Source organism: Neophocaena asiaeorientalis, unplaced genomic scaffold (assembly GCF_003031525.2).
Source record: "Neophocaena asiaeorientalis asiaeorientalis breed wild unplaced genomic scaffold, Neophocaena_asiaeorientalis_V1.1 scaffold827, whole genome shotgun sequence".
In the NCBI taxonomy this organism is placed as follows: domain Eukaryota; kingdom Metazoa; phylum Chordata; class Mammalia; order Artiodactyla; family Phocoenidae; genus Neophocaena; species Neophocaena asiaeorientalis.
In genome coordinates this window covers 106,607-128,879 of record NW_020174798.1, presented here as the reverse complement: position 1 = coordinate 128,879, position 22,273 = coordinate 106,607, and the positions used below count along the sequence as shown (strand labels likewise).

Here is a 22,273-nt window from a genome sequence, read left to right as displayed (position 1 = left end):
GTGTCTTTTGTGTGTGTGTGTGTGTGTGTGTGTGTGTGTGTGTGTGTGTGTGTGTGCCAGTAGCATGCTGCTTTGATTACTGTAGCTTTGTAGTACAGTTTGAAATCAGGGAGCATGATACCGCCAGCTCTATTCTTCTTCCTCAAGGTTGTTTTGGCTATTCGGGGTCTTTTGTGTTTCCATACAGTTTTTGGATTATTTTTTCTAGTTCTGTGAAAAATGCCTTTGGTATTTTGATAGGTATTGCATTCAATCTGTGGATTGGCTTGGGTAGTATGGTCATTTTAACATTAATTCTTCCAATCCATGAGCATGGTGTATCTTTCCATTTGTTTGTGTTGTCTTCAATTTCTGTCATCAATGACTTAACACTTTTCTGAGTACAGGTCTTTTACCTCCTTGGTTAGATTTCTTCCTGGGTATTTTATTCTTTTTGATGCAGCTGTAAACTGAATTTTTTTTTTTAATTTCTCTTTCTGATAGTTCATTGTTAGTGTATAGAACTGCAGACGATTTCCATATATTAATTTTATATCCCTTAACTTTAAATGTTGCCACTTTACTGAATTCACTGATGAGGTCTAGTAGATTTTTGGTCGCGTCTTTAGGATTCTCTGTGTATAGTATCATGTCATCTGCAAACAGTGACAGTTTTACTTCTTCCTTTCCAGTTTGGATTCCTTTTACTTCTTTCTCTTGTCTGATTGCTGTGGCTAGGGCTTCCAATACTATGTTGAATAAGAGTGGTGAGAGTGGGCCTTGCTCCTGATCTTAGAGGAAATGCTTTCAGCTTTTCACCATTGAATATGATGACAGCTGTGAGCTTATCACATATGGCCATATATGGTCAAGTTATGTTCCCTCTCTACCCACTTTCTGGAGATCTTTTATCATAAACGGATGCTGAATTTTGTCAAAAGCTTTTTCTGCATCTACTGACATGATCTTGATTTTTATTCTTCAATTTGCTAACATGGTGTATATCTCTTAGATTGATTTGTGGATACTGAACAATCCTTGCATCCCTGGGATAAATCCCACTTGAGCATGGTTTGCTAGTATTCTGTTGAGCATTTCTGCATCTATGTTCGTGAGTGATATTGACCTGTAGCTTTATTTTTTTGTGGTGTCTTTGGTTTTGGTCGGGGTGATGATGGCCTCATAGAATGAGTTCAGAAGCACTCCTTCCTTTTCAATTTTTGGAAATAGTTTGAGAAGAATGAGTGTTAACTCTTCTTTAAATGTTGGTAGAATTCACCTGTGAAGCTATCTGATCCTGAACTTTTGTTTGTTGGGAGTTTTTAAATTACTGATTCAGTTTAATTACTAATAATCAGTCTGTTCATATTTTCTATTTCTTTCTGATTCAGTTTTGGGAAATTGTATGTTTCTAGGAATTCATCCATTTCTTCTAGGTTGTCCAGTTTACTGGCATACAACTGTTCATAGTAGTCTCTTATGATCCTTTGTATTTCTGTGGTGTCAGCTGTAACTTCTTTTCTTCGTTTCCTTTTTTTCTTTTTTTTTGCTATGCCATGCAGTCTGTGAGTCTTAACCACTGGACCACCAGGGAAGTCCCCTCTTTTTTTCATTTCTGATTTTATTTATCTAGGCTCTCTTTTTTTCTTGATGAGTCTAAAGGTTTACCAATTTTGTTTATCTTTTCAAAGAACCACTTCTTAGTTTCACTGGTATTTTCTATTGTTCTTTTTAGTCTCTTTCATTAATTTCTGCTCTGATCTTTCTTTCTTTCCTTCTACTAACTTTGGATCTTATTTGTTCTTCTTTTTCTAGTTCCTTTAGGCGTTAAAAAAAAAAAAAAAAACCTCCCAAATGCAGATTTTCAACTGTGAGGTGGGTCAGCACCCTTAACCCCTGTGTTTTTCAAGGGCCAACTGCAGTCGTACTTTTGGTACACCTGTGGGTGGAGATGAGCTCTTCCTTACTCTGTCATCTTGGCTACGATCCCCTGGAGTCTGATCTTTTAAACCCTGGATGATTCCATTTACACAAAACAACCAGAATTGGCAAATCCATAGAAACAAAGCAGATTGGTGGTTGCCAGGGGCCGGGGAGAGATAAGGGAGAGTGAATGCTAATGGTTATGGGGTTTTACTTTGGGGTGAAAGAAACGTCTTGGTACCAGAGAGAAGTGGTGGTTGCACAACATTGTAAATGTATTCAAACTCACTGAAATGTTCACTTTGAAAGGGTTCATTTTATGAGAATTTCATGTCAATAAATTATTCTAGGAAAAAATTTAAAAAGTGAGTCAGATCACATCACCCCTGGGTTCAAAACTATCCACCAGTTTTCCAATGCTCTCCGAGAAAAAGCAACAGTCCTGAGTAGGCCCTATATGATGTGGCCCCTTGACTCCCTCTGTCCTCAGCTCTGATGCCTCCTTACCCCGACCCCACCTGCACTTGCAGCTCCCTGCACCTGAATGCCCATACCCAGCCCCACACAAGGCTCCCAGATTCCTTCCTTAAGGACTTTGCTCAAAAACTGCCTTCTCAGTGAGACGTCTATGACCTTTCATTTCTATTATAAAAAATACATAAAATTAACCATCATGGACTTCCCTGGTGGCGCAGTGGTTAAGAATCCACCCGCCAATGCAGGCGACGCGGGTTTGACACCTGGTCCGGGAAGATTCCACACGCCGCGGAGCAACTAAGCCCGTGCGCCACAACTACTGAGCCTGCGCGCCACAACTACTGAAGCCTGCGCGCCTAGAGCCCACAGTCCACAATAAAAGAAGCCACCACGATGAGAAGCCTGCACCTCACAACGGAGAGCCCCTGCTCTCCGCAACTAAAGAAAGCCCGCACGCAGCAATGAAGACCCAACGCAGCCAACAATAAGTAAATAAGTAAAATTTACCATTGTAACCATTTTTCATTGTGCAGTTCAGTAGTATTAAATATACTTACATTGTTGTGGAAGAGATCTCTAGAATTTTTTCACCTTCCCAAACTGAACTCTGTCCCCATTCAACAACGCCCCATTTCCCCATCTCTAGCCCCTGGTAACCACCATTCTACTTTCTATCTCTATGAATTTAATTACTTTAGGAATCTCATATAAGTGGAATCGTATTGGATTCATTCTTTTGTGACTGGCTTATTTCACTTTGCACAATGTCTTCAAGCTTCATCCATGTTGTAGCCTGTGACGTGACTTCCTTCCTTTTCAAGGCTAATATTCCACAGTACATATATACCACTTTTTCCTTATCCATTCAGCTGTCAATGGACACATGGGCTGCTTCCACCTCTTGGCTACTGTGAATAATGCTGCTATGAACGTGGATGTGCAAGTATCTCTTGGAGACCTGCTTTCAGCTCTTTTGGATGTACACCCAGAAGTGGAATTGCTGGATCATATGGTAATTCTATTTTTAATTTTTTTTAAATAGATTTATTTATTTTTGGCTACATTGGGTCTGTACTGCTGCGCACAGGCGCTGCGCACAGGCTTTCTCTAGTTGCGGCGAGCAGGGGCTACTCTTCGTTGCGATGTGCGGGCTTCTCATCGCCGCGGCTTGTTTTTGTTGCCGAGCATGGGCGCGCGGGCCGTGTGGCTCACGGGCTTAGCTGCTCCGCGGCATGTGGGATCTTCCCGGACCAGGGCTTGAACCCGTGTCCCCTGCATTGATAGGTGGATTCTTAACCACTGCACCACCAGGGAAGTCCTAATTCTAATTTTTTGAGGAAACTCCATACTGTTTTCTATAGCGGCTGCACCATTTTACAGTCCTGATGTTTGTAGATGCCAATTCACATTACTAAATGTAACCCTTTCTAAAATGGTAAATCTTTCTAAAAATGCAAACCCTGCTTCCCTACCATCTCATTCTTCAGTAGCCCCTTTGACTATCGCAAATGCTGCTGTATTTTACTGGTTTACCCTGTCTGTTACCCACAGGGCAGGACTTTCCATTTGTTACTTTGCTGTTGCATCTGCAATGCCTGGCAGCTACCACATGCACATGGAAAGAGATAATGCAAATGTGGTGAAGAACTAACAACTGGGGAGTCTAGCTGAAGGGGATACGAGTATGTGTTGTACTATTCTAGCAACTTCTCTGTAGATCTGAAGTGCTTCAAAATTAAAAGTTGAGGGAGGAGGACACACCAAGCTAGCCTCCCACAGCTACTGCCCCTGACGTGGGCCAACGCTTGTCAAACTCTTAGAAAGAGGAATAATGGCCATGACCGGCAGCCGCGCCCAGAACATCTCTCCGCCCGAGGCACTGCATGGGCTGCAGTGCGGGAGGCTGCAAGCAGGCAGCTCTCACTTCTCTCAGGACCTGTGTTTTGGACTGAGATCAGGGGCTGTGGTGGTAGATGTTCTGATGAGTTGAACAGTTGGGAAACGAAGTTGCAATCGAGCACTGATACAGTGTCTCCCAACCCCACTGCGTTCCTTAGACATTTGTCACCACAAACCTGAAAGATTTCCCCAGTGGAGATACGGTGATGGGCACAACTAGGATCGGGTGAACAGAAGGGGCAAAAGGATGCTTCACTGCTCTTAATGTCAGAAACGGAGAAAAACGACAAGCGTCCAAAACGTTAGGGACCCACAAAACACCCTGAGCCACACGCGGCCCTGAAGATGGCACACGAAGGAGTACAAATCCACCCCGTTTAATTGTCCTTTCCTTTTAATTTAAAGTAGACAGACGTTTCCATGGTACCTGCTGTTTACAGATCTGAGGCCACTCACTTCAGTTCCCTCGCGTAGGGCACACAGGCCCTCCTTCCAGGGCAGCACCTGGTGCTGTGAGGCAAAACATCAGGGGCTCCGCGAAATCCTTTGTCCTTTTCTGCTTACCTTCAGAGGTGGGGGCTGAAGTTTCTCCGGGCCATAAGGGTCTGCCTGGCCAGCAAACGTGTGTCCGTGGATGGAGCTGACACCAACGCAGCAGGGCTCTGGGTGCGGGGGGCTGGTCTGGGCACAGCTGCTACAGCCACTGTCCACCGAGTCGGCTTGCCAACTCCTGAAGGCGGGCATGGCAAAAGCCCCCAAAACGTTCATCAGGGCACTGACTTTACTGCTGCACTCAGAGCACAGCAGCAGACACACCCAATATTTGCTTCCAGTGACTGAAGACGGTTGCTTTTCTTATAAAATGAAAGGCAGTTCTGTTTCGTAGGGAAGACAGAGCTACAAGGCCTTTCATTAAGAGGGTCTGTCTGTGTGTATCGCCCAATTGCAGCCGCTGAAGATGCCAGCATCCCGGAACCCCCTCTCCCCGAGCCCGTCCAGCCTCCTGCCCATCCCTGAACACACACCCTTCCCCCTCTGCCGTGCACTTTCCCTTTCGGAAATAAATTCCTCTCGAAAATAAATGCAGAGAAAGCTGTTAGGAAGAAGTAGCAAGCTTTGGAAACACGATGCTCTTTATGGAAAACCGTGGAAGTAAAGCAACACGAAAGTGCTGCTGGAAAGGACCCGCCGGGAAGCGATTCCCTCGCGGTGCCTGCCCATCTGAGCTATTCCTCTACTGCAGACACGTCTGCCCCGAGTCCAGCGCTCACCCACGGGTTGCTCCGGGGAAGACGTAAAGGGGCATCGCATGATTCCATTTACAAGAAAGGCCCAGGACAGGCAAATCCCTGGAGATGGCACGCAGACGGGCAGTTGCCAGGGGCTGGGAGGACTGGGCGGACTGGTAATGGGTATGGGGTTTCCTTTCGGCACGATGAAAACGCCCTCAACTTGAGTGTGATGTTGGGGGCACAGCTCTGTGCCTGTACTAAAAACCACCGAATTGTCCACTTAATGGGTGAACTGTATGGTAGGGAGATTATATCCCAATAAAGCAGTTAATAAAGAAAAAAACAAAACTTAAAGGGCCCTATTGTATTCAATCTGGGCAGAGGGAGTCCCTCAACAGTCCCCCCCTTTAAGAGAAATTCGGGGAACAGAGGGAAAGGTGAAAAGCCTATGCGTAGAGCTGGGGTCAACGTACTGCCCTCATGCAGACTGGCATACGATCCCCTGTGAGAATCCCGACTTCTGGGCAAAGGTACCGAAGAGCCCGCCGCACACATTCTACGCAGCGTGGCGCCTGACGAAAACCCCGGCGGCCTCTCCCCCGAGGGGCTGCTGGCCGCGCTCACCTCTCGGACACAGCCTCGGCCTGCTCCGCCCTGCGCTCCATCTCCACGACCTCCTCCTCCGTGTACTCCAGCTTCACCCGCTCCTCGGCCAGCTCTCTCTCCACCGCCTGCAGCTGGGCCGTGGTTCTCGCCAGCAGCACCGTCACCGCGTCCTACAGGACCAAAGGGACGTTTCTAAGCAGCAGCCGAGGCCAGCGGCGTGCGGGCGGCAAAGCGGAAAGCGGCACGTGCACGGCCCGTGGGGAGCATCCCTGCTGCCGGGATGGTGGCCGTCCCCGGCTGCTCTCCAGCAGGGAAGCAGCTCACCCCCGGCTGGCAGCAAGACAGTAACTTGGCCTTTCCATGTGGCTCTGAGGACTCAAATTTTAAAGCAACCAATGCATCACTCATGATCATGAACAAGTTGCATTAAAGAATATTACCATGAGTGGCCACATACATCACTATAGTCCGTTTTTATTACTTCCCTTGAAACCCTGCTTCTTCGTCGCCACTGTGTTCTAAGTCTACACGCGTTTCTCAGAAACAATGTCCCCAGGAAAAGCCCGTCTCAAAGCCAGGCCACTTACTGTCTTTCCAGACGTGGCGGCCACAGGGTCCCGGGAGTCGCTGTGTCCCAGCCGCTCCTCCTCCCGCCGCGGGGGCTCAGGGCCGGTGAACACCTGCACCGAGTACCAGCGCAGCTGCATCTCGCTCGAACCATCGTAATCAGCCAAGTTAATCTGAGCAATGCCCTGCGTGGTGTTTAAAAAAAAGCAGAACAGGCCCTGAATGACTACACCTTAACAACCAATGGGCATCAAAGTCACCCTTTAATCTTAAGCAAAAAGGCCATACAATGTGTCACTGCTATTCAAAGGACTGCAGTAAAATGAAAGTCATCAAAAAGGATTGTAATGGGGGTGGCTCCTCGCTTGCTTGTTCAGCCCAATCAGAAAGTGCTAGAAGGGGAACGGGGCAGAGAATGGACGACATGGAATGGTGGGTCAGGCTCAGGATCTGCCACTCAGAGAGCCGCTGATTCTAGCAGGAATTTTTGAAAAAACAGAGGACTGGTGTAAAATAATATAAATAAATAACCCCGCCCCCCCCCCAAAAAAAAAGAGAGAGAGAGAGAGAGGATTGGTGGAACTCTCCAATCTCTAATTCTGCCGCTGAAGGGGTGGGACCAAGGGGGAAAATTCCAACCTTGGGAAGAAAGCACCCTGGCTTCCAAGCCCTGGCCCTGCACTGGCTGGCCGGGGTGAAGACGGACTGCTGACCTGCCCAGTTATAAGGTTGCCAGATAAAATAGAGGGCATCTGGGTGAACTGCAATTTCAAATAAACAGATTTTTTTTAAATAGAGGTATGTCCCAGATATTACATGGGACATACTTACACTAAAAGGCATCCATAGTTTCTTTGAAATTCAAATTTAAGTGACCATCCTATACTTCTATCCACCAAATTTCTCAACGCAAGACAGGGATAATGCAGAAGCCGTTGCACAGGAGTTTTGCAAGTATTAGCTGAGATAATATATTTAAACTACAGAACACTTGACAAGATAAGGGGTCTTATCATCCCTTTCTGTCCTCCCAGCTACAGAGATCACTTGACATCGGGACACCGGAAGGAGGGGAGGGAGGGGGAGAGGGGGAGGAGGGCGCCGTACCAGCAGTTCTTCCTGCAGCTGCAGATTCACTGAGCACACGTATAACTGAAGGGACTTCAACGTCACCATGCTTGAATGCACAGGGATTCTGAAAACTTCATTAAATATCAGGGGGGCTTGCAATTTCAGAGCCTTAGAGCAGTAAGTGTTTGGCGTGCCGGAGTCAAGCGGGGGCAAATAGACGCGGATGTGTCTGGAACCAAGAGAGGAAGGAAAAAGCAGACAGAGGCAGCCTGACACATCTGCACGTGACACGCATGGACCACATACGTGTGCACATACGCCGCCCTGCTCCACTGCCCATGTGCAGAATTTTAATGTCTTTTGGAAAAGATCCTTTTCTCAACTAAGAGTAAGCCCAAAGAACTTACGTGCCCCTGGAGATCGGGGGAAAAACCCAATCACAAAGAGAAGACTTCCAAGTCAGTGGTTAGGACTTCAGGGGGACTCAAACGGAGGTTCTGCTTTTACCATCTTTGTGGGAAAACATCTGCACTGATCTCTCCACGGCCCCCTGGCTCCCTCTCCAAGCCCTACCTGCCTTGCCTCTCAGAGTGCTTGCCCACCCAGGCACCCGCCGGGCTGGGCTCCCGGCCCTATCCACCCCCAGCGTGGAAGCCAGCACCCAGGAGAAGCTCCAGCATCAGTGGAGTGAAGTACACGTCAGGGCGAGCAGAATCCCAGGGCGAACCCTCAGCCGCTGAAAACCAGGCTGCTTCCAAGGCCTTCGGGAGGCCAGTTTACAAAGACGACTCACGGAAGGGGAGGGCACCGTCGGGCGTGAACACCCATCACCGGTGGGTTCACCCGCCAGGGTAAGTGGGACCTCACACCCCCATCGGGCACCCATCTCCCCACTGGGGACAACACAGATTTCCTTCTCCCTGCTCGGACAAGGATGCCTGAGCCCAGCCTGAGGCCTCTTCGGGCACATCATCAGATCGCAAGAGCCGAGTGTGGCTGTGTCGCCACCAGCCTTGTGACCAGAATGGACCTTTTAAGCCCCAACGCTGCCGATGATGGGCACCCGGCACTATGTCAGCATGGCCACGGCACATAACCAGCCTGGCTCCAGTAACTCCACCTGCCTCAAATAATAAACCAGCCTCTTCTTAAAACTTACAATACTTTAGATTTCAGACAGACACCCCCTAGCATTTTATCGTAAAGTCAGGTTCCAAGACAGTCTTTTCCCTCCCCAAACTGCCACGTGCAGCAGGTCAGCCAGTGGTGCCGTGTGGAGGAGGGCCCGGGGGTAGGACACGGCCCCCACTGGCACGAGAGCTTACATTTTGCAGTCTTCCTTCACCACCAGCCCGGCAAAGTTCTTCAGCTAGAGCACGTTTACGAGGAGACACTCGTTGGCACTGTCGTGCCTAGAAAATAAAATGCATGTTCACAGTCTGCAAATGCCCCATGGTGCAGAAATCCTGCTTGAACTACTGCAGTGGTCCTCACCCCACCCCCAGGGGACCTGTGCAAAGTCTAGAGGCATTTCTTACTGTCACACTGAGTGGAGGGGGGCTACTGCGTGTAGTGGGTGGAGGCCAGGGCTGCTGCTCAACATGCCAGAGGGCACAGCACGGCCCCCCACCGAGAGTGACCCAGCCCGAACGTCACGAGTGCCGAGAAACACTAGGATGACAAGAGTGAGCAAAAGAAAGCTGCTGGGATGTGAACATCCTGCCTCGTTCATCTGAACACTGCTGGTTACTACCTTTCTAGACACTGTAGCTAGAAACCAGAACGCTTAGTGTTGCACAGCACCTGGCTACCCCAGCTCCGGCGGGAACTTCCCCGAGGGCCTGACTGTGCCCATGGGGTGAGAGTCCCCGGCTGTGACTCGCTGTTGGAGGACGGCAATGGAGCCGCTCTTGCCCATCTCTCCTTCCCGCCACCTCTGTCCCTTCACCTGAGACCGCTGAGATGGGCCCGGGGGCACCCAGGCCAGGGAGCAGCAGCCGGATCACGCGGGTCCCTCCATCCCTCCTGGCCTGTGCGTGGAGGTGTGAGTCGCCGGGCGGGCCCCAATCTACCCATCGTCTTTACGAGCAACAGGGAAGGAGTCTTCTGTACTCACAAAAATCCAACATGGATCTGGGGCCCCTCGTTACTGCAAACGTCTCCACGCGCAGGGTCGTCAGCATCCTCGCTCCTGAACACAGTCGGAAAGGCACCGCGTTATTCCGAGGGGGCCTGGTTACCTCGGACTCAGCAGAAGCTCTCTCACACTAGGGGTGCTTCTTACTGAGAAGGGCTTTATTAAGTTGCGACATAAATAAATGCTTTAAGTGACTGGCAGGGCACGGCAGGTCCCCAGGATCCATGACGTCACCTCCCAGGGTACCTGCTGACGAAGTGGCCTCTTTGAGAAAATACCTCTCAAAACCACATGTGATATTTACGACAAAGATCAAAAACAAATACTCTTAAAAGCTTTGCAGGGGGGACTTCCCTGGCGGTCCAGTGGTTAAGACTCCGCGCTTCCACTGCAGGGGGCGCGGGTGCGATCCCTGGGCAGGGAACTAAGATCCCGCAAGCTGAGCAGCGCAGTCACAAAAAAAAAAAAAGTTGGCGATAAGTGAAATGTATACAGATATCCGAGCTGAAAAAATGACATCAAAGGTCTCAAACAAAATAAAGCCCACAAGGGGTTTTGTCCTTGCAAAGTGATTCCTCCAGCTAAGGAAAGGGGACGGGGAAAACATCCATTTCTAGTGAACGTCCTTTCCAGAAAAGCAGGTCTCCCTCGCACACTGGTTCTCCTTTTCCGGCTCCACTGGGCTCATGCCTTCCAACCCCCGGGGCCGGAGAGAAAGCAGTCATCCTAGACGCCCGAAGCCAGGCCAGTCCCCAGACGCCACCTGGGAGCAGAGGGGGTCCGTAGGGATGCTCAGGGCCCCTCCCGCATGGAGAGAAGCCAGGAGAGCTGCACCCCGGAGACACACAGAGTGTCAAGCCAGACAGGTCTCGGCAGGGGTGCCTTTTGGGAAGTCAGCCCAGGCAGGGGAGAAGGTCAGCTTCTAACCTTTTGGTGGGAGGTTCAAACACGCCGCTGTCGCTGGCCAGCGAGTAATCGGACAGGCAGGCGGACACGCAGCGCGCTCTCCGCTCCAGCCTCTGGGTGCTGTCTTCTCGGGGGGTCGCTGCTGCAGGCGAGAGACACGGCCGGGCTCAGGAGGCGACAGTGCGGGAGCCCAGGGCAGAGCAGAGACAAAGGCACGAAGTGGCAGAGACAGGCCAGCACGTGTGCAGATGTGTGTTTACATGCACTCTGCTCGAGTCTTTCCTTATATTGGAAAATGGAACAAACAGGCTTCTGGGTACTTCTTTAAAAGCTCTTTAAATGACCATCAATCTCCCTTCACCTCCTTAATGAGCGCACAGGTCAGAAGGTGGCGGGAAGGCCCTTGGCGTGGCCCTTTGAGAGAGTGCCACACGGGAAAGCCTGGAGAGAGATTTCGCCTGCACGTGGACGGCAGCGCGCTCTCCGAGAAGCAGGTGGGGGGTGTTTCCTCCTTGACGCTGCTTGGTATTCTCCATACTTTATACAAGGAACACAGGCTACACTGCTTTATAATCAGAAAAGAGAGTTTTTAAAAATCATCAAATAATCCCCAACAAAATGGAGTGACTTTCGAGTCAGAGGACACAGATGCACCCAGACTGGGCCTTTGCCAACGTCTCCGTGACCCCTCTGCCGCTCTAACTGCAGCGTCCTCCTCAGCAGCCCTGGGGCCACACTGGCTTCCAGAACTGTCTCCTGGGATTAGAAAGGACCATCACTGGGCGGCTTATTTTTGTCTCGTATCTATTGTAACCAAGAGCCAAAGACAACCACTGACATTTTCCCTTTTATCATTTCATCAACTCTTTCTACTCCTTCCCTCACAGCAACAAGTTTCTTTTAACAAAAGCAACAGAAACAGGCATGCCGTCTCCCGCTGCTAAATGTGACGATGGACACAGGAACCTCAACGCTTCTGAGAGAGGCACACACGGTTAGAACACAGGCTTAAAGCATGAAGTCCCAAACTGAGCCTCACTCTGGCATCACGATGCCTCTTGTTAATAATGCAGGTCCCTCTTGTCTCTCTATGTTCTCCGGCCATCTAAGCTCTAGAAACTGAAAATCTAGAAACCTGTGCACCCCCACCCCTGAGTTGAGGGAAATAGCGAGTCCACCAATGACCGTCTCTCTGTTCAACCAATTTATTATTCACAGAACAATTAAACCCAAATATATTCATCGGGGTACAAAACAGACAGGGCTGTGGCCTTTGGTCTCACGATGTTAACTGCAGACAAAAGCCGACCTTTCAAAGGCCTGCAGCGCCCAGCGTGGGGGCCACCGGCCCCGCCTCGGTCAGGGGCAGAAGCTGGCTCCGCCCTGGGGTGGCCGGAGGCACCGACTCTCAGATTGTAGATGACGACTCTCAGATTGTAGATGACGACTCCCAAGTCCAGCTCTGCTCGTCACCCCGGCCCCACGGAAGGACCCAGAGCCTCCAGCTCTAAACTGCAGATAGAAGCCCTCAGTTTGCTCCATGGAACCCCAGCAAACACAATGGCTCACTACTTCCATTCCCAGCCCTGACACTCGGCCCTACATGCCTTTAAGGAAGTAACACCACACAATGATCCAGTTAACTTCCAGGCAACCCAATGGTGCGACTGCCAAAATTTCTCTCTCATTGCAATGAAAGTGGATGAAGAGAGAAAGGAAATGGGGGAATCAATCCTCAGTGATCCTGGGCTTAGCACATTCAAGGAGCAACTGGATGCAGGAGTTGACAGAAGGAGGTACGGTCAGCACTTGCCCTGGGTGAGAAAGAAAGCACATGGCACACCCCACAGTACACACTGCAAGCGTCTGCTCTTGGGCTTCAAGGCAACGAGACGGAGAATGGGGAGCAATGCCAGTGAAGTAAGGAATAAACAAGCTTCCACACGTTCATTTTATAAACCTCTGACCTTTCCATCGTTAAACACAGACAAACAGACACTGAGACCTAAGGACAGCAACGCTGCTTGACAAAAGGGAGGAAAGTATAAGGAAAATCACATCGTGGGCAAAGCTGCCAGCTGGCGTATTAAAATAACGAAAATGTTAAAGTCTGGGGGAAAAACCCAAGAAGGAAAAACTACGTCAAGCTCTTAGAAAAGTTCTTACACAACTTTCATAGCCAGGATGAATACCGTTCAAACGACAACAGCAACAATGAGCAACCGCTGAGCTACACTGAAGCACAGCTGTGAGCCACGCCCTTCCTGACCACACCCCGACCACCCTAAATACACTGATTCACTGCACAGACGTGGCGCAGCCTGACCAGCAAGGCGAAGGAGGAGTCCAAGGTCACTTACAGTGAACGTTTCTGTCGAGCCGCATGAGAAAAGAGATAAAAAAAAAAAGCACAAAGTGAAAAAACTGTAGAATTTAAGCCAACAATTTTAAACAGGGTCTGAATGTAATAAAAAACATCAATAAACAAATGAACAAGGTTAAAATATTTACCGACTTATATTAGCAAATACCAGTGGGAAATGAAAATAGGAACGGACTTCAAAATCATGACACATTTGATTTTCAAAATGTGGGGAAGATAAAACTGTAGTAAACATGTAAAAACTGTTAAAGATGACAATTTATTTCCCCACTCCCCTGCCCCACCTTCTGTCCCCTCAGGTTGATTTAAAACACAATGGGCAATTCTGAATTTTATGTTACTAAAAATTTTTCTCACTAAAGCTTCCTTGAGTCAAACTTAGACTGTATTGCTCTTACTCAGACTGGAGAGTAGAGGGAACTACGTGACCTCGGGCGTCATAAATGAGGGGTGGGGTTAACATAACGAGTATTGAGATCCTCGCCAACTTCATGAAGCTGCGATGACTCTAGGCTTCATAAGCATCACGGGAGGCAAGGAGTCACCCTGTGTCCATGCCTGAAGCTGCTCACCCAACCCAGCCCTGCGAAGAGCACCTACCAAGACCTATTCACTAAGTCAAGTACCTCTAGTTTGTATTCTACCCAGAGTGTCATATATGAACGCACCACGAGGTGGCAGTATCTGACCACACCATAAGCAAAGACCTCCCAGTCTAAGCTTGAAGCACTATAACATCCACCACGAAGTAGAAAAGAAAAATAAAGAAATCAGAATCAGAAATTAAGTCAGCTCTTCCCCTTCCCACCCAGTCTTTGCCCTGGACCAAAAGCGGTGCTGGACCTTGTGTGGATTTCCTGCATAAGTAGACAGACACTCTTGTATCTCAGCCTTTAAAGAAAAGTTGGTACGGGGGGGCTGGACACTGAGAAGAGGAAGCTCAAGCAACAGACGCACGATTCAGTCCTTACTTTGTATTTTCTTTTTTGAATAAACATGGAGCACTGAACCTGTGATTGCAACAAAGAACAAAGCGAATAAAGTTCCCCTGTACATGTGAATTACAGAAATGACGTATCTGGGGATATGAAAGGTGTGTTTGCAAACGCAGAGGGGGAGACACCAAAATAACAGAGGTGCCCAAAAGGCTCGGGGCTGCCGCAGAACATAACGGATCTCTGGTTAAACACGTAAATGCTACAAGAGACTATTATCTTACATATATATAATAACCCGCGTGGGTATACATAAAAAAAACCCGACAGGTAACAGAATGGTGGTGAATGGAAGAGCCCATAAAGATCACCTCATTCAAGGGCACGAAGCTGAGACTCAGCTCTATCTAAGGTTGCGCTCAAGGTCGCACAGCTAGTGAGTCAACAGGGCAGGGAACAGAATCTGGGTATAAGCTGCTAGTTCGAAGCCATTTCTGCTACATCACCCTGGTTTTGTATTCACGTTTTATTTCCACCTTTTGCTGCTGACTGCTTAACAGTACATGACCAGGGTTTCTCAGCCTCGGCACTCTTGACATTTTGGCTGGATCATTCCAGCCACGATGGGGACCATGTTGTGCACTGTAGGATGTTGAGCACTGCCCCTGGTCTCCACCTACCAGATGCCAGTAGCACCTCACCAGCCCCACAGTGTGACAACTGAAAATGTCTGCCAAGTATCTCCAGGGGTCAAAAACACCCCTGGTTGAGATCCACTATGCTATACAAATTATCTAGTGTTCGCCTAAATGGAATGTCTAAAAACAGTTTTGCTGTGCAAATAAAAATTAAGTGGGCTGAACTTCAGGAATGAGAGGCCTGTTCTGATCTTCTCTTAAAATTAAGGAAGTTAAAGTCGCTAGAGGATGGCTCACAAAAGCACTCGGGGTGAAGATAAGGAGGGTGAAGCCCAGACTCTGCTTTGTGCACCAGCCATCAGCCAGAATACTCCCCACAACAGCAGTCTGGCCTTCCACGTGGGCTACAAGCTGACAGACGCTGGCACCAAGCAGAAGCTGAATTAACACCAACTGGACGGATGAAATTCTCATGGCTACACGTTTCTGGATTTCAAGAGCAGCGGAGAAATCGATTCGGTAGAAAGGACTGATATTTTCACTCCCTCCGTGATAGAATTATGCCCTTGAAAAGTACAAGGACAGGGCTTCCCTGGTGGCACAGTAGTTAAGAATCCGCCTGCCAATGCAGGGGACACGGGTTCGAGCCCTGGTCCCAGAAGATCCCACATGCCGCAGAGCAACTAGGCCCGTGTGCCACAACTACTGAGCCTGTGCTCTAGAGCCCGCGAGCCACAGCTACTGAGCTCGCGTGCTACAACTACTGAAGCCCGCACACCTAGAGCCTGTGCTCCGCAACAAGAGAAGCCACCGCAATGAGAAGCCCGCGCGCCGCAAAAAAGAGTAGCCCCTGCTCGCCACAACTAGAGAAAACCCGCGCGCAGCAACGAAGACCCAACGCAGCCAAAAATAAATTAAAAAAAAAAAAGTACAAGGACAAAGGATGAAGAGATGAAGTCACAGGGCCAACGGAAGTAGAGATTTCTGCCGGGCCACAGCCAGACAGCAGTCCCAAGGCTGGTCTGAGGCGGGCACACACACAACGCTGTATCTGGGCACACGCCCTGGAGAGTTAAGGCCCGAGTACTTCTTTATCAGCCTCCGAATGTGGAGGAACTGTCTCATTTTCGACAATTAAGTATATTCTGAAAACAAGCCAAATGCCTGGGAAAGACTACTTTGCCAGTTTCCATGACATTTCAAGGACCCAGGGCCAAAGCACGCAGAACGAGCGAGCGAGCAAGCGCGCGGGCCTCCTCTTGCCCTGGAGGGTCCTGAGGGCTCACCAGGCCACAGCAGAGCCAGCTGGCTTCTATGCGGATGCACGGCTTCCTCCCTGAACTCGGAGTCCTTTCCTCCCCCGCCCCAGGGCACCCACCGGACCCATCAGTACGTACTTGCAGCCGTGGGAGCGGCAGCCGCTTGGGGTCCTCGCTCACGAGGTCCTTCCCCGTCCCCGGGACACCCATGCGGCGGCAAGGACGCCGCGCCCGGCGTGTCTTCGTCCCCCACTGCGGAGGCCTGAGCTCGCAGCCTGTCCAGGGCACCCACGCCCGCCGCCTCGAAGGCGTCCCCGAGCTGCGCCAGGGGCGAGTCTCGCGAGGCCGGGAGGAAGGGCGTGTCCAAGGGCGAGCTGGGCGGGGACAGCGAGGACAGCGAGGAGCGCGAGGACAGGGACGCCAGGGACTGCGGCGTGTCCAGGGAGCGCCTCTGTTTGTGGAGGCCCGCGGGGCCCGGGGCGTCCGCCAAGGGGGCGTCTCGGCCCAGGGAGTCGAAGGGGACGAGGTCGAAGCGCAGGAGCGGGCCACCCTCGGCGTCGGGCTTCTCGTACTGCGGGAGGCCGTAGATGTCGGTGAAGCTGACGGAGCTCAGGGAGCCCCGGCTGGAGGCCAGCGAGCCCCGGCTGGAGGCCAGGGAGCCGCGGCTGCTCCCCGAGGAGATGGTCAGGGTGCTGGCGGACAGGCTGAAAGGGGAAGAGCAGCCTGCCTGGAGCCCGCGGCTGGAGCCTGCCCGTCCCCACCGGGAGCCGCGCCTCCGGTCTGCTCCAGAGGAGCAAAACTCTGCCTCAGCCCGTTCACCCCAGCGCCTCTTCAACACCTCTGAGCACCTGTGAGCGTTTTAAGACACCCCCCCACCCCCGCCCCTTCGTAAACATTTCCTTTGTTTCTTTGAATGTCAGTCGAGAGCAGTAGTTAACGTCAAGGGCTCTTGCTCGAGTTCAAGTTCCAGCTCACACTCAAGACTAGCTGAATGCATTTGATTTGGTCAAGGGCTTTGCCCTTTCCGAGCCTCCCACCTTCTCACCCGGCGCTGGGATGATAGCGGTTCCTGCCTCAAGGCGCTGTGAGGGGGAGAACTGAGAAAGTAATACACAGAAAGCCCTTAACACTACACTTCACGATACGGTAAGTGCTTGAAAACTGCAGCTCTTACTGAGCATCCAAATCGGATTTTAAAGATATTCGTGCCTAATTAAAATGAATATCTTAAAAGGAAATAATTAAAAGTCTATGTGTGCATCTATGTAGATGGATATATACACTCCTGATGCTGTGAGTTACAAAATCCTTCGATAAACGATTCATTATTCTGAAGTCACTCTTGGTTCTCCTCGTATTCCTTGGATCATATATGAGTAGCTCCTCTTAAAAATATCGTGTATCCACACTTCCCTGTCCAGTGTTTACAACCACTGCAGGTTCCAAGTTCTAGGAGAGAAAACCAAGCCAAAGGGAACTGTGAAGTTCACGGCCACCTCGTTATAAGATGATAACAAGTTACCCACCTTTGTAACTGGGACTGGAGATAGGACGTTAGACGGGTAGCTTCTTCCAGCTGCATCAGGAGACAGTTTCTTTTTTCCTGAAGTAGAATCCTGTAGGTACGAAAAGAGTCCACTGGTGGATTTCAAAGATGCCAAGTATATTTTCCTAACAAGAAATTCAACTGTAAATTCCCCCAAACTGATTGAGGTGTCAATGACTAATTTCTAAAAAAGCACATCCAAGGTCATAAACACCAAGATAACAGACTGTTTTTGTCTTGCTTAAAAATGTACCACTGGCTGCCTGAACAGTACCTGATACACTGTAGAAGTTCAGCACATGGGTGGATAGGCGGATGAATGCATGGGTGGGTGGATGGATGCATGCATGCATGCATGCATGCATGCGTGGATGGATGGGTGGAAAGACGGATGGATAAATCAATGGGTGGGTGGCTGGATGGACTGACGGATGCAGGGGTGGGAGGAGGGACAGGCAGACGGATAGGTGAACAGGTGGATTGGACGGACAGATAGCAGACAGGCAGATGGGCATACGGATGGGTGGCTGAGGTGTGTGGAAGGATGGGTGTGGGTGGATGAACAGATGAATGGGAGACTAGACTAGAATATGGATACAAATGTACAGCATGCAGTAATCTACTGGAATTCCTTGGAACAAATCAGGTTCCCTCATGCTAAGCCCCCTTCCAGGCAAAACTACGTGCAATTCTAAAATCTACAGAATTAAAAGATTAAACACAAATAAAATTTAAAAACAACTGCCACAGTGTTGGAGGTAGTTTTCTACCTACTTTTTTCAACTTTATTATTTTCTAAAATGAAATTTTTTCCCACAGTGCTACGCCCACTGCCTAGAATAGAGCCCGACATGGATAGGCACTCGATAAATAGTTATTAAGTGAATGTACAAATGAATATGTTTGCTTCTAGAACAAAACAGTTCTCGTTTACAATTCAAAATGATGGCAGTTTAACATATGGCCAAGTAGGCACCCTACAAAACAATTGCTCTTTCCTTTGAAAGAGGAAAAAACTTACATCCCCCCAATCCCCAGTAATACTCACTAACCTGGCTCAAACTTTCCATCTGACAGTGATGCCACTGAAACCAAGACGGGCAAAGACTGGGCCTGGCCAAACAGCTGGCACACGTCAGCCCTGAGACACATACCTCCATACCTTTCTGCCTGGCTCCCTCCTCCCAGACCGGGTCTCTTCTAACGCCCTCAGTCTGATCCCAGGGAAAGCCCCCCGCCTCTGGGCCCAGGCGGCAGGGAGAAACGGGCCCGCATCCGCTAGGCCCAGAACGTCACCGCCGAGGGAACACTCACGGGGCACTTGGCCCCATCACCTGGCCGGAAAGGTGCTTATTAGCACCTGTGCACGGTCCTCCTTGCCCAAGGCCGTGTAGTGCCAGATTCAGGAGACACCTGGGGCCAATTTAGTCCCAGCTGAGGGCTCTGCGCCCCAGGATGCAGCTCCCAGGCTGGTTCCACAAGAGACCCCGTCAGGTGAACGAGCTTGGGTGACCCAGGCCCTGAACCCAGGCATCAGGGTAAAACCAGCTCTGTGGGGTTCCATGGATTTGTGCCCTGGGACCACAGCACTCCTGCACTCTGGATTTCCACGTGGTGAGGGCAGAAACACTCAAGGGTACATGGGTGTGGGGTCCTGGTACATGTGGTGGACATGTGGTGTTCGTGGGACTGAATCCTCGCCCCTTAAGAGAAAACCAACCAGAACTCCCAGGCCCTCTGACCTGAAACATACACAAGAGAACAGCATGGGGAGAACGGAAGGTGATGTTAAGCTGAAACGATACAAAAGCACAAGAGCACAGATGAAACCTCCATTTCATAGTCCCGTTGCTCTGGGTTTATCTTGAGCGAGGTGACAGGGTACGCCACCACGTCAGGCAAACTAACATGCTCTCTGCCCATTCCTATGCACTGGACTCTCCAATCACCATTGCTTTCCTCCAGCGCTGACATTAGCCCCTCAGGACACAACACAGACCTATCAATTAACAATGAATATCCAAGTAGAGACAACCTCCAGCAAAAACAGAGGACAGTCCTAACATTCGATGAAATAATCGTTATAAGGGCATCTGTACTGACCAAATAATTCAGATGACTATTAAACTCTACCTAGAGAATGCTCACAGAGATACAGCTTATGATCCTGGTAATACAGTGAATTTTAAGGAGCCAGTACATTATCAAATGGGCGGTGGGCTCTCCAAAGCTCAGCAAATATCCCCAAACTTCTAACGGCTGTGCAACGTGGAAAGCAGACCCAGCCTTCCACGCGATCCGTGATCACACAGCAATCTGTGATCACACACAGCAAATGCAAACCAGGAGACAGGGCACACAATGAAAGGGCGAGCAACAGAGGACAAAGGACTGTGTGCTGGCTTCATGTGTCCCACTCTGGGAAAGAGCCCCAAGACCAACTGAAGAGATGCACGTTCAGAAAGACACGCGAGAGAGCGGAGACTTCCTGCTGCCAAAAGGACAGGCTTTGCTGGCAAGAAATCAAAGTCGGAGATAAAAGTAAGAGGTAGACTGCGGAAACGGAGATGCTGCTGATGTCAGGAACGATGTTCCTCCGTGGTCACGGAGCCGACCACCACCTGCCTCCGGCCCCCTGTTGGCTGGAGACCCGACACCTGTCCTGGGCGCTGTCCTGAAAACACAGGGGGCGGGTGCACCCGGCACCTGCAGCGGGAGTGGGCGGGGTCTAAGTGGTGGGTTCCCCAGTCTTCCTTACTCCATCCGGTTCTCGACGACCTCCCACTTGTAATAGGGACCGGGAGCCTCCGAGCCCTGGGCACCCCCTGCGGACGGCAGGCACCGGCTCCCTCCACCTTCCGCCAGGCCGTAGCTGCCTGAGTAACAAGGCTTCGGCTTTGCCAGATGCTCCTCCGCCGCCGGAAGCCGGCCCCGCCCGCCCAGCCAGCCCACCTTTCCGTGGCACCCTGCACGGATGTGGCCCGGGAGCACTGGATCTCCTCCTCCAGGCGCCGCCGCTCCTCCTCCAGCCGGGCCACGTCCTCCGCCGGCCTCCTCTGCTGGATGATGAGCTGCAGCTCCTGAAGCAGGGCCTCCTTCTCCTTGATGAGCTGAAGCCGGTCCCTGTCGGCCTCGGCCATGCCCGGCCAGGACTCGCTCTCAAACTGGGCCAGCTGCCTCTGGATACTTGAGACTCTGCGAGACAGGGACACAGAAAAATCCATGAGCTTCATGAAAAAACATCGTCTTCACACATCCTCAGCACCATCACACGGATTCTAGAAACTCAGTCCGATAAATATGGGAATGATTGCACTGAGTAAAACCTCACACGACAAAAATAAAGGATCTGGAAATGAGGTGTAACAAAAATGATGTGTAAGTCCTTTGCAACATATGCCCCAGCCTATGAGATTCAGGATGACAGTAACCATATCATGTTTGTTTCAAAGAACTGACCAAAAGGCTGGCAGACCCCAACTCGCCCACGTGCACGGTGCTGTTTCCTCTGTGTACTTGTTCTGGGGCGGGATGGAGCCGGCTCATTTCTCTCTGTGCCCCTCCCTCTGCAGTAGCTAAACACCATGCTGTACACATGAGAGATGCTTCTGGCCTCCTGCCTTCTCTGCCGTGCCTAGCTGCTGAGCCCGCCTTAAGAAAATCCCAGGAGAGAAATGCGCCCATCACAGGATTCTGTATCGTGCCAGAGGCCTTGACCACGCATGAAATTCAAAACGCCTGGCAGAGGGCAGATACTCAACAAAAGCTAAATGCATGAAACGGAGAATGAACACGCCAGCAAGGATATGAGAGGATGGGACTCAGCCATGGTGAGAGTGGATGTGGTGTGGGGTAATCTGGGTGGATACAAACCGGTCAGCTGCACTGTGTCAACACGACCATCCTCAAGGTGTAAAACTATGGCTCTCGTCACTCCCCGTGTGCCTAAATGTCCGCGTGCCCGCTCGGCAGACAGACTGGTGTCCTGAGGTGGTGCTGAATGCAGAGTAAGTGAAAGAGATGTCACTTGTATTTTCAGAGCATCCTTTCATACCAGGAGTAGAATGTTTTAAGCCCTTTAAGTTTACATATGGCTAAGGATGAGGGCTATTTCCGGGCAGAAACAAGGAACTCCAGACCTGACCAGAACCCAGCGCTGTGGAGGACAGAGATTGGCACACGGGCCCAAAACCAAAATCCAAAGACTTCTCTGAGGTGACAGAGAGCTGTGAGGACAGCTAAGTGGCAGGTGCACATAGCCCTCTAGTCTCTAAGGCAGCGGTTCTCAAAGTGGGGTCCCTAACTGGCAGCCTCAGCATCACCTAGGAGCTTGTTACAAATGCAAACCTCAGGCCCCACCCCAGACCTGCTGAATGCCACACTCTGTGGATTGGGGTTGGGCAACCTGGGTTTTGACAAGCCCTCTAGGAGTTTTTGATGCTTGTTTGACACCCTCTGCGTTCAGGCAGCCCAGCCTGGTCTGGAGGATGCTAATTGGCCTTGGAGCTCTTAGAGACTTGCATTAGGCACAGATGGGATTATCCTCACTAAAACAGGAATGGCAAGAGTGCTTCTGAGACTGCACTGTCCCGTGCCCAGGGCACATGTCACTGGTCAAAGCTGGCATCCTTCCTGCTGGGTCCAGACTTCAGAATCCTCCTCAACACTGTGCCTCCTGCAGATAATGCCAGTCAGCTGGCATTGGTCCACGTGTT

The 22,273-nt window shown here is 50.4% G+C and overlaps 1 protein-coding gene across 1 annotated transcript in view; it reads right to left on the bottom strand.

The window, feature by feature from the left end:
* Positions 1-22,273, bottom strand: part of LOC112409977 (protein WWC3-like) — a 120,859-nt gene that overhangs the window by 10,955 nt on the left and 87,631 nt on the right. Inside the window, 10 exon segments of the mRNA XM_024760363.1 lie at positions 4,843-5,008; positions 6,135-6,286; positions 6,704-6,868; positions 7,791-7,983; positions 9,080-9,166; positions 9,871-9,945; positions 10,819-10,939; positions 16,151-16,716; positions 17,539-17,628; positions 20,511-20,753. Coding sequence (XP_024616131.1) covers positions 4,843-5,008; positions 6,135-6,286; positions 6,704-6,868; positions 7,791-7,983; positions 9,080-9,166; positions 9,871-9,945; positions 10,819-10,939; positions 16,151-16,716; positions 17,539-17,628; positions 20,511-20,753 — 1,858 coding nt within the window.